The 12,090-nt window shown below is 40.4% G+C and overlaps 1 protein-coding gene across 1 annotated transcript in view; it reads right to left on the bottom strand.

Moving 5' to 3' along the window:
- Positions 1–12,090, bottom strand: part of fbn1 (fibrillin 1) — a 66,136-nt gene that overhangs the window by 4,837 nt on the left and 49,209 nt on the right. The window contains 14 exon segments of the mRNA XM_067584685.1: positions 1,348–1,464; positions 2,065–2,187; positions 2,418–2,543; positions 3,670–3,876; positions 4,597–4,722; positions 5,680–5,811; positions 6,352–6,474; positions 6,561–6,680; positions 6,842–6,961; positions 7,040–7,102; positions 7,188–7,340; positions 10,842–10,967; positions 11,734–11,853; positions 11,950–12,075. Of these exon segments, the coding sequence (XP_067440786.1) occupies positions 1,348–1,464; positions 2,065–2,187; positions 2,418–2,543; positions 3,670–3,876; positions 4,597–4,722; positions 5,680–5,811; positions 6,352–6,474; positions 6,561–6,680; positions 6,842–6,961; positions 7,040–7,102; positions 7,188–7,340; positions 10,842–10,967; positions 11,734–11,853; positions 11,950–12,075 (1,782 nt within the window).

The following is a 12,090-nucleotide window of genomic DNA, read 5'->3' as shown; positions in this document are numbered from 1 at the left end:
TTCTTCAGACAGGCTTGTGGTTAGCCTGTCTGGATAGTGGCTTATTTTCTCGTCTGTGTTTTGGAACTTTTGTACTTGTTTATGTGTCTCTGACCTCATTTGTTTGTTGTTACTGTGATTTTAACTTGTCAGGCCTGCACTGTCTGTTTATCATTGCTATTTTTAATATTGTATGTAATTGTGTATTTTTCTTTAATGTGAAGCACTTTGTGATTTTGTATCTGTGAAAGGTGATATACCAATAAACTTTACTTACTTACTATTGTGTAAAGGTGAGAATCATTCAGTCAGAGAGTTTAAACCTTGATTAAATTGGAAAAGAACACATACCTTCCCCAGCAGCTTGGAGGAGCTGATGTATTGGGAGGAATGAGAGGGTCTTACTTATAGTGTTTACAATATGCCTGTTGGCCAGTGCCCTGCATGAGTTTGGTGTCCAACACTAAGGCATGTTTTTATTCAGACAGGCTTTTGGTCAGCCTGTCTGATTTGCTGCTTCACTTTATTTATTGCTTTTTATTGGCTTTTTTCCTCGTCTGTGTTTTGGAATTTTGTACTTGTTTATGTGTCTCTGTCCTCATTGGTTTGTTGTTGCTTTGATTTTAACTTGTCAGCCCTACGCTGTTTATCGTCATTGCTATTTTTAATATTACCTTTAATAGTGTATTTTTCATTAATCTAAAGCACTTTGTAATTTTGTATCTTTGAAAGGTGCTATACAAATAAACTTTTACTTACTTTACATTAATAGTAGTTACTGAGGTATAACTTGAACAGGTGTTTTTTGTCACTCCGCACCTTCAACCTCCAACCTTCTTGCTTTTAAATTAATAATACCTCCACACTACTGTATGTCATTAGCCTGGGGCTATGCCTTCAGTCAAAACTGATGGTTCCCTGCCTCTGATTTGATGTAAGGTCATGTGAGCTGCTTGGGTCTGGGAAAAAAAGCTTGTGGTAGTCATGACAATCCACTGCAATGTTCCATAACAAAGCATTGCTAAGCTGCCATGACTACACACCAGTCTAGCCTAATAAGATCAGTGTGATATCAGCCAGAGTCCATTAACTCTAAGAAAGACTTCGTAAAGGTTAGACAAGAGGATGCTTGAGGGGTCTTTTATGAGCTGGCTGGAAGATACTTTTAAGAAATTACACTGTGAACGAACAAATTGTGTGTGCATTGGGCACGGGGTGTACGGTGCGTGAGTTGAGTCCGAATTTTAAAGTGTCATGACACTATCTGTCCCATTACATCTGGAGATACACAGACAGCTGTATAAAGAGCATTTGTAATTACAATTTTTAGATGTGCAGTATATCCATGTTCTGCATGTGTGTATTTACCAATACAGGCTGTATGATGCTGGGTGAAGCCAGGAGGACATTTGCAGGTGAACCCACCGATGGTGTTAACACACAAGAACTGACAGTTATGCTGTTTGGTTGAACACTCATCCAAATCTGAAAAAGACAAGGAGTTATATGATATGAGATCAGCTATAAATGACAGTGTATCAGAAAACTACTTAGTACATTTAAGATACTATGGCTGTGTCAGACCACTGTATGTACTACTATATGGGGGCTGCTCTTTTCTGAGTTAAATTCCAGTCCTTCTACAGTCACTGACCTACAAATGAACTACAAATGAACCAGACACCGGAAACACAGAGGGGCACTGTAGAGGGGGAAACTAACGCTATGGTAAATAAAGATGAAAAGAGGCCTTAAAAACTCAACACCAGCAGCACACTTGTTTAGACTCACAAACAAGCCTGATAAACAGAGACACTGCCAGATGCACTGTGTCACAGGCTCTGCACACAGGGTACACGTTCATGAACAAACACGTGCGTGTGGACACATTAGTCCAAATGAAGCGTCTTGGGACAGTGAGCAGAACACTGGCAGATGGCCCAGCCCACTCAGCACTACTGTAGCTCTAACCTGGAGACTAAGTCAAAGAAGAACAGCCTTCCACTGAACTCGAATGGATCTGAGTGGCATTGGGCATAATATGGGCTACTCTTGAATATTATAATATGTGTGTGTGTGTGTTACCTCTGCAGCTCTTCCCATCTTCCTGTAGGATGTATCCGCGGGGGCAGGAACAGAGGTAGTGTCCTTCTGTGTTCTTACAGATGAAGTTACAAGGTTTTGGTGCCTGTATACACTCATCCACATCTAGAGGGAGAGGGTGAGGGTGCGAGAGAAAGAGTGAGAGTTTGATCTTGTAGCCAGAAATTCCAAAAGGGGAGATGATGAGACAGACAGACTCTGGCTGCATTTTTCAGAGGAGTGTGTGGGCAGTCCACCCACGTAGTTTCAACTCTTTACTAGACTGCAGGAATGACAACAGGAGGTAGGCATGGTAGGAAAAGAGTCTATAAAGTGCTGGTGAAATTAAGCCTTACCCACACACAGAGAGCCACTGATGTCAGTGGTGTAGCCAGGTTTGCAGGTGCAGCTAAAGGAGCCCAAAGTGTTGATACACTGGCCATTCTTGCACAAGTTCCCCATCACACGACACTCATCAATATCTGGACAGAAAAAGGAAACGTTAGCTTCATTTAGACTTATCACAACTGAGTAAGAAGTTAACTACATTTAAGGGTACAACAGTGTATTCTCTCTTTGTTCCATTCGGATAATCATTTCACCAAGAACTGGATTTTAATAGTGAATAACAGCTGTGTGTCCCAGTTCTGCACAACCTTAGGGAAATATTGTTCTATGTGTTTAGTTATGCCTCAGTGATGTGTCAAGTATAAAAGTATTGATTTGTACTTTCTGGCTAAGTAAGAATCAATACTTTGCTAGTGATTATATCAGTCAACAACAACCATCTGTTAATTTAACATCCATCTGTGGTAATTTAAAGAACTGGTGGTTCAGTGGTTTAATGTTTACATATTACTGCTGACGAATTTCCAAAGCATAACAATTAATATCCTACTTTTCAGGCAGCTGTTCAATCTGGATGCTTTCCATTCATGTCAGTACACATAGTAACATTGACTTGCAGAGACCGGAAACTTGCAATAATCCATCACACTGAACAATTCATTTCCTTATCATGGTTATAAGAGTTGTGAGAAGGAACCCCTTATGAAAACATTGCCTGTTTGCGCTGACCGGCACTAACAGTAGTGTTTAAACCTAAAATTAGATCAATTCATCTCTTCCATGTTTGCTTGTTGTCTTCAGGGTTTGTTCTACTAATCTCATAGCTAATCATAGCTCCTGCCGGCAAGTCTCAAATCTTGAATACTGTAACATCCTTGAAAGCTTAATCAAGAAAGGTTTTCAAAATGAGACCTGCTTCCTATTGCAATTTCCTGAAATGATTAGAAACCAGTGATTGGCTGGCAAGTAGGGCATTAAAGCAAAATAATAATTCTAAAAATTAGTCATGTAAAGTACTTGTGACTTGGAGTTAAGAGCTAAATTATGCACAACTACCAGTATGGCCATTTAAACCATTTTTGATTTGATATATAACTTTCGAAATCCAGTGAACAAAATATTAAGTCTTTTCAACACAAAATAATATCAGAGAAATATTTGCACTTATAATTAAGTGAATTTGCTGTCGATTATTGATTGATTCTTCAGGTTTTACATTCACATTTAATCTAAACTCAAGTCTCTTCAGCGGTAAGATACCTCTGCCGTCAGTGGTGTACCCAGGTCCCAGGGGACACATCTTCTTGTATTGGGTGGTCCCAGGGAGGGGGCAAAGCTCACAGCTGGTGCCCCAGCCCCTGCCTCCATCACAGCAACACTCTGACTTGGTCACCAGGTTCCTGTTACTAGATGTCATCTGACACAGAGTAGTCAGAACCTCAGTGAAACAGAAGCCCTCACGGTTATCTAGATGGTGCGAGAGGGAGAGGAAAAGGAACGTGATAGCGAGACAAACAGGCAGGCGGACAAACAGAGAGGTGGGTCAGAGGAAAGCAAACCACCCAGACAGGACCTGGCCTCAGAGAGCCAGACGTAAATAGATAACCCACAGTGCTCTATCACAACTGTCTGTAAGGGGAAAGATAGCCATAGAGCCTCAGTCTTTCTGGAGTTTTTCTCACAGAGCTCAGCACATCATGTCTCTCCAAAGGTTTATATTTAGATTTGGGAGGAAGCCTTGAAAAATATTTCCTTGCCTATCTTGACAGTAACAGACACATGGTTCTTAGCAAGGGTTAAAGTCCCTTTGAAATATGAATAACTTTTTCACCTTGTTAGCCAAATTTCAGTCACACAAAACATTTCAATTTAAATATAACTGACTCCTGCACTGCCCATCACAGCATTATATCCTATTCAAACATCCTATTTCAGTCAGAAATGCAAGAAATACAGAAGCAAGACGCCGCTAAATAAAGATGTTTTCTGGTGAGTTTAACTTTATTACATTTCCGCCAGGCTAACTTTATACAAGAACTGGCGCGAGCCCAATTAAGAAGGCTGCAGGAACACAGATCCTAATATAAACTCTCACTGGGGTAAAATAAGTTCATCTGAGAGGCGGTTAGAGAGACAGACATACAGGTGGCAACAGAAGAAGACAGAAATAGATAACAGTGTACGTACCAATACATTCAGTCTGCGTGGGGTTAGCAACGAATCCCTGGTCACACCTGCAGCGGTAGCTTCCCACTGTGTTCTCGCAACGGCCGTTCTTACAAATGCCTGGTTTGGCTGTACATTCATTCAGATCTATCACATACAAGCACAGTGACAATGTAAAGATAGAGTGTAAACATTTGTTCTAAAGCACATTTTGTTAGAAAATGAAAGTTCAATCAGTTCAACCAGTTTGTAAGGTTTGAGGACCACGCCTCACAAACACCTTATATTTCTTATGGCCTTTTATCAAATTCAACATTCTAGCAACAGTTGTTTGCTAACATGTCAATAAAATTCCCTTTTTTTAAAAGTTTAGTCCCAGTCATTAATCAAATCTGTCTGTTTTCCATGTTTCCCAGGGCCACTACTAATCAAATCATGTCCTCCCTGTCAGTTATTATATGAATATATGAATATTTCCCCATCTGCTCATCATTTGTGGATCATAGTATCAATGTCTTTTCCAACTCCTCCTATATTCCAAAATGTACTGTGTTAGGAACACTTACATATATAGTAAGTAATTCATCATTTTAATCATGTTGGTTTAGGTTTAACTAACAATGTATTGCTTGCAAAGACAAGATACAAAACAGTGAAATCATCAAGGTAGATATTTGCCAATATGTATTTTTAAGAGCATTTACTAACATTTTGTGCAAATATTCAGAGCTTCACAGATGATTTACATGGCAAGGTCAACCTATAATTCTATCCTTGTGAGTTTCCAAACTCTCTGATAGAATATTAAGTTTGTATTTAAGTAAAGTATGTCTACAAATACCCCAAATAATGAAGGATTTGGGGGATTAGCAGTTAGCAGTAAGGCAAGGTGATCTATTACACAAATTCAATATAATACAGTACAATATACAGCTTTGTATATGGTTATACAAAAGTATCAAATGTGAATGAGTATCAAATAGATTTAATCCATGCAGGATAAAGCCCAGATTTAAGGCCATAAATTAGAATGATGGGTTATTATTTCCAACAGTAGGACATTACACATTGAGACTGTAGCACTCAGGACTCGTGATGTCTTACCCATGCAACCCTCTCCGTTGGGCTGGCGTGTGTATCCAGGGGAACAGATGCACATATATGTACCAATGAGGTTCTTGCAGGTCATGCCTCTGCTGGCGCAATCATCAATACCATCTTCACACTCATTCTGGTCTGGAAGACAGACAGCATACTATGAATTCACAAATGTACAGAGAGACATTATGTGTATATGCATACATGTGCAGCAATTACACCAGTGATGTAACACAGACAAAAGCACACACTGCACCACTCTACAGTTTAATCTAACCGCCCAATCTAACATGGAGCTCTGTAGTGCTAACAGGAGTGTAGTAGAAGAGTTGGTGGTCTGTTTGGAGCTCTAATGTAAGCAATGACTGTATTGACACTGACAGGTTCCTCCTGTCTCAGCACTTCCCTCCAAATACAGCCGTTGCTATGGTGCCCAAGCTATCTGAGACAGCGGAGGTGTAAACAGTGACTCGACTGGTTACAGTTTCCAGAGAGTGTTTTACTGTAAGTTCATCTGAGACAGAGAACCCTTGTGGATCTCACAGAGATAGTGTGTTACGTAACTTTATGGAGGAACCAGCATGTCTCTGTGATATACTTCGTTTCTACCAACACTTTCAGTAAATGGACCTTGACTGAGAAAGTTGCATGTAGGAGTGAGTCTTTCACTTGTAGTACCTTTACACATCCTCCTGTCCTCACGAAGCACGTAGCCTGTTGGACATTTGCACTCGTAGGAGCCCACCACGTTAACACAGCGGAAGGCACATAGCAGAGGATTCTGAGCACACTCATTGATGTCTGTGCAGGAAGCAGAAGGCAACAAGTTAGAGTCATAGTACAGCAGTTCAAAGACTGTGTGATGGAAGTGACAAAATTTCACATACCTTCACAGGTCATCATTGGGCCAGGCTCAAAGCCATCCTCACATGCACACTCAAAACCTCCGATGACATTAGTGCATGTGCCGTTGCCGCAGGGATTACCAATGTCACACTCGTTAGTGTCTGCATTGAAGACAGACACATTAAATCAATTGATCATGTTAGCCTTTCAAGGGGAATCTTCACAAGTACGTAAGGATGTGTGTGAAATAATGAGAGACATCAAGGAGGATGATGATATAAAGACAGAGAGAGAGAGATAGCAAAACGACTAGAAAACCTGCCTTCACAACGGTGTCCGCTAATGTCCAGTCGGTATCCCATGGGACATTCACAACGGTAAGAGCCGTCTGTGTTGATGCACTGGCCGTTTTCACAAGGGTCATTGAGGCATTCATCAATATCTACAAGTAAGAAACACTGTTAATTAGATGCCACCACTATAACTGAAACTGAAGATTCAAGGTAGATGCCAAACGTACCTTTCGGATGGTCATCTGTTCCCTGTTGATATCCCTCGTTGGGACAGAGAAGAAGATATGCCTCTGGAACCATTAGATGTAAAAGTCATAAATAACGTGACATGATGCTAATAATTTCATGTATGAGCCTGCATGCATGTGTACATACCCTCTCCCTTGCTGGGGCAGATTTCACAGGGGTCTCCCCAGCCTTGACCTGGCATTCCAGTACAGCAGCATGCTGCCTTGGAAATGTTCAGAGGTTTTGGAGCCAGGCAGCGCCCATTTTCAAACTTCGTATAGCAGTAGTTCACACGTATATCTAAGGGTTAACAGACACAAAGAGGAATAAGTAGTGAAAAATAAGAGAGAGACTGAAGGAAACGACAAGGAAAAGTGCAGAGGAAGAATGAGAGATGGAAGGTGCAATTGGAAAGCATATACATTTTATTTTGTTTATTCCACTACTATTACTTGTCCCAAAGGAATAGTTTGGCCTTTTGGGAAATATGTGTCTTCGCTCATATTCGCTTGTGTATTTGTTAAATGAGAAAAATTATACCAATCTCATGTCTGTCCATTTAACATGAAGCTACAGCCAACAGCTGGTTAGCTTAACTTAACATAAAGTCTGGGAACAGGGGGACAGCATGCCTGGCTCTGTCCAAAGATAAACTGCAAGTAGGAGAACTATTCCTTTAAGACAATACTAAGACTTTAAGAATGTTAGTTAGCCCCATGTTAATTAAATTATGACGCAAAAAAAATGTTTTGCTGTTTTAAAACCAAAAAAAGACACTTCCCCATATCTCCTTCCCCTCTGTCTTCTTAATCAAAGTGGACAAAAATTGACATTTTATTATTGTCTAACTGTCATTGAATGTAATCTACGATAAACTTTTCATATCAAGAGCTAGCCAGTTACCACTTCATTCAATTCTTGGTAAAGAGGAGGCATACCAGATTGCAGGGTGTGAGTAATTGGAAGAAAAATACTGCGTTTTTGCACCTGTGTCTTATTGTCAAACTTCTGGCCAATGTAACAATAGGTCAGTGTGACAATGTAATTACCACCATTATAGAGATTAAAAGGGGTTTCAAACAAATTAGGCTCATGTTTCCGTGGCACAATAGGACTCTGTTGTGAAGCTGTGACCAGCATAGCACTCGTTCCCACAATCTTGATAATAACAGGGATGAGCACAGTGTTATGCTTACTTGTAGGTACTGTATATCGGCCAAAAGTACAGCAATAAGATACAGATATAAAAAAGTAGGTTAACAAAGTATTTGTACTGAGGAGGGAGGTTGGCTAATTACTATATCTCTAGTCAGATATCGGTGTGTCACTGTGTCAGTCTCTCTCTCTCTGTCTCACTTCTGAGGGCTGTGGTTCTTTCTGGACCAGGCACTTACTTGTAATGAGAAGCATATGGTTGCGCTCTCCTGCTAGCACTGGCCTTCACTGAACTCAACACAAATAAGCATTCTGACCACCATAGATCACACACACCTGGCTCTGAGGCAAAGATCACATACATGAACACCTGGTGCTGTGAGGAGAATGTCAAAGTGTGTCATGTTACTTTCCTCCATGAAACTGATTTGTCAGCCTTTCCACAAAAGAGATTTATGGTTCTTTGGTGCACAGCTGTTGTGCAAGTGTGTGTGTGTGTGTGTGTATGTACATCTGCACATGCGTAAGTCATTCGTATTTTACATATAATGAAATATATACAAATGTTGAAGAATTATGTTTTCTTAATTTTCTCACCTAAAATTCAGATAACACTGAAAAATAACATAACATAGAAGACAAATAAAAAAAACATGAATATTAGAAAATACTTAGACCACAAGAGGTCTGACAGTGTTGACACGAATGTGATGGTGGTGACAGATATTTAATGATAATGATTATGGAAATTTTCAAAACCACTACAGCATTTTAATTTAAAACATGCCATTAATTGGTGATCCTGATGGCCCAGTGGTTAAGATGCATGCCATATAATGTTATTGCAATAGTTCAGTTCCAGTTTCAGTTCCATCCTCCTTTTCCTCCACGTTTCCCTCTTTCTGTACTATTGCTGTTCCTATACTACATAATTAGACTAAAATTGGATTGTCTATGTCCTCAGCAAATACTTGTCTTTCGTGTCATCTTTTGTGTTTGTGTTATTAAGGATTGTTATCATGATAAACAAGACATGTTAACATGACTTTTTTTTTTTTTTACAAAGCAAAGGTGAAGTCATTAATCAACGTCCCTCAATGTACTGCCAATGTACCCGTAGAAATTCTGGGTCTGCATGATGTACAGTATGTGTGAGCCATTTACTTTCACCACAGTTTCTGTTTTTATATATTAACAAATAAATGCATTTTATGATGCTTGACAAAATGCAGTATACTGTAAATACAGTAGTTCTAGCATGTAGTACAAATAATGTTACATTTACCAAGGACTATGTAACGTTTTAATGAACATTTTAAAGAAGAAATGGCACATTCTTACTCTTAAAAAGGAAAACTTGAATTTATGAGCAGATATTTTGGAGCCACAGCCTTGTTTGGTATGGTATGATACTTAGCTTATGGTGGCTAATGTTTACATAGATATTTCTGTGTAATTGACATTACTGTATCAGTTTGATGACTGTATGACTCTTCTCTACTCTACTGTTATGCTATTCTCACACTACATCATTTAACCCATAATTTTCATTTGTGGCCACAGTGGCCGCTGTTCAACAAAAGCTATATAGTCTCTTTTTAATGCATTCATGTAAAAAGTGGCCTGTAGGGATAACAAGTGGCTTGGCTTTCATCACTGTGGGTCAGTTCACTAAGCTTTTCAGAAAATCTAAATAAGTTAATGGAGTTGAAAAGCTTCAATAGGCAGAACTATGAAGAATATAAAGTGAAAACTTCACTGTATCTGTAACTGTCTTGTTCACTGCTCATGACTGTCTTTCACATTAAATACCAATTTATGTCTTCTTAGTCTTTGTGGAGATGGGTTCCTATAAGTTTTAAGAGTGTAGATGTGATATATAAACAGATTCAATCCAAAATATTTATTGTATGAGTACGCATAAATCACTGTTTCCATCATGATTTTATCAATTCTCGTCATTTTCAACAAAAACAAGGCTTTCACCAGTGGGACAGAGGTTCGTCCTTGTCAGTAAACCTTGAACTGCCCATGTTGCTCACTCTCCACCCAGCTCCTCCTATTTATCCCTCAAACCTCAGTCAGTACTTCTGATGCTGGAGAGAAAAGTGAAATGCAAACTGTAAACTGCCTCAATGAACTGATGATGTCATCACTTCAGTGTTTGGAGAGGGAACTCCCTAACAGAGGACTCAGTGCGCCCCCACCCTACCCCAAAAACACACATATGTACACAAACACACACACACAAACACACACACACACACACCACACACACACATACACACACACACCACACACACACACACACACACACACACACACACATACACACACACACACACAAAGTGAGGAAATGGAAAAGTGATCTGTTCAGAGCCACCCTTGGCCTTGTTGAGGCAGCAGCAGCAGAACCAGCTGGAACACAGTGTGCTATCTTGACAGAGCAGGAAAAGTCTAACACCACCGACTGCTGCTTAGTCTCCACCAGCACTCAGGGACAGACTATACAGATACACTAGTATTTACAGTTTGCATTTTAATCTTGATGCATGAGATAGTTTCATAGCCTCTCTTGTCTCCTTGTCTCACCCCCATCCGCCCCCAGACCCTGCCCCTCCCCCTTTCCCACACACACACAATTACCTAAACATCTGAGTCCAGAGTCAGAAAGCTGGAAGCCTTCAGGACACAAGCAGGTGAAGCTTCCCTCGGTGTTGGAGCAGGTTCCAAACGTACAGATCTCGGGCGACTGGGAGCACTCATCAATATCTGACACACAAAGAGGAACAGTATCAACCACGTCATCAGCCTACACTGCCAACATCATTCATGGGAACCTCACTCCTAAAAAATCGAATCAATTAAAATCCATAATTTGTACAGAAATTCACACTGCAGTGTTTCACTGACATACTGTATAATTTTTCCTTGAACTACTGTCAAAGCTGCAGGATGAGATCATGCCAGTACGTCATAGTCTATCCAAATGTGATAAAACAGAACGTAATCTCACTAATGGATAGTTGGATGAAGTCGTATTATCTGGAAAAGCCTCTGTATCACGTGTTCGCCCATCGCAATGACCAGCTGCTGCTGCTACTGATGCTGAGAATTCAGTGCTGTTCCTCCCTGCTTCCAGGAACAGAGCCCTAAGCAGGAATTTGTTGAAGTCTGCCGAATATCTCTTCATCAGCCTCACTATATAAACAATCCAAGTGTTCTGGCTTGGGCCCACTCCCACGTGTGAAAGGGAGAAGAGGGGTAGTCTGTAGCAGTGAAATTGATGATGAGCAGCAGATGCAGCACTTTATTCTCTTTTTGCACCTAAGCAGAGCTGGTCTGAGCTATAATTTGATGAGTGTGTGTGCACGAGCATGTTGCATGTGAGCAAGGTGTTCCTAGTGCTGCCTGAGGTGAGATTCACCCCTGCGTGCAGATATTTTATTACTTCAGAAATTCCGGTTTTTATTTATCAAGTTTTGGCTTATGTTTATTGACCATGACGCAAGAAAGGACTGGTTTTAGGCTGCAGTACCTTCACAGGTATCCTCATGGAGATAGTAGCCAGGTGGGCAGATACACCTGTAAGAGCCGTCCATATTCAGACAAGTGCCTGCGCCACATGTGCCTGGACGCTCTGCACATTCATTGATATCTGAGGAAAAGGGGATATATGAGGGACAGCATGTAAAACATACAGTACAGATCACATTCAGAAAACTAAAAAAAATAGACAATTCCATCTCTGTACCTGTACACATTCTGCCGTCTAGACTTAGTTCATATCCAACATTGCACGAACAGGTGAAGGAACCCACAGTATTTAAACACTGCCCGTTACGACACAGGCCCCTCTGGGTCGAACACTCATCGATGTCTGATCAAAACACAA

The sequence above is a fragment of the Thunnus thynnus genome, chromosome 1, assembly GCF_963924715.1.
Source record: "Thunnus thynnus chromosome 1, fThuThy2.1, whole genome shotgun sequence".
NCBI lineage: Eukaryota > Metazoa > Chordata > Actinopteri > Scombriformes > Scombridae > Thunnus > Thunnus thynnus.
The sequence above is the reverse complement of the archived record's forward strand: the minus strand, read 5'-3'. Positions and strand labels throughout refer to the sequence as shown.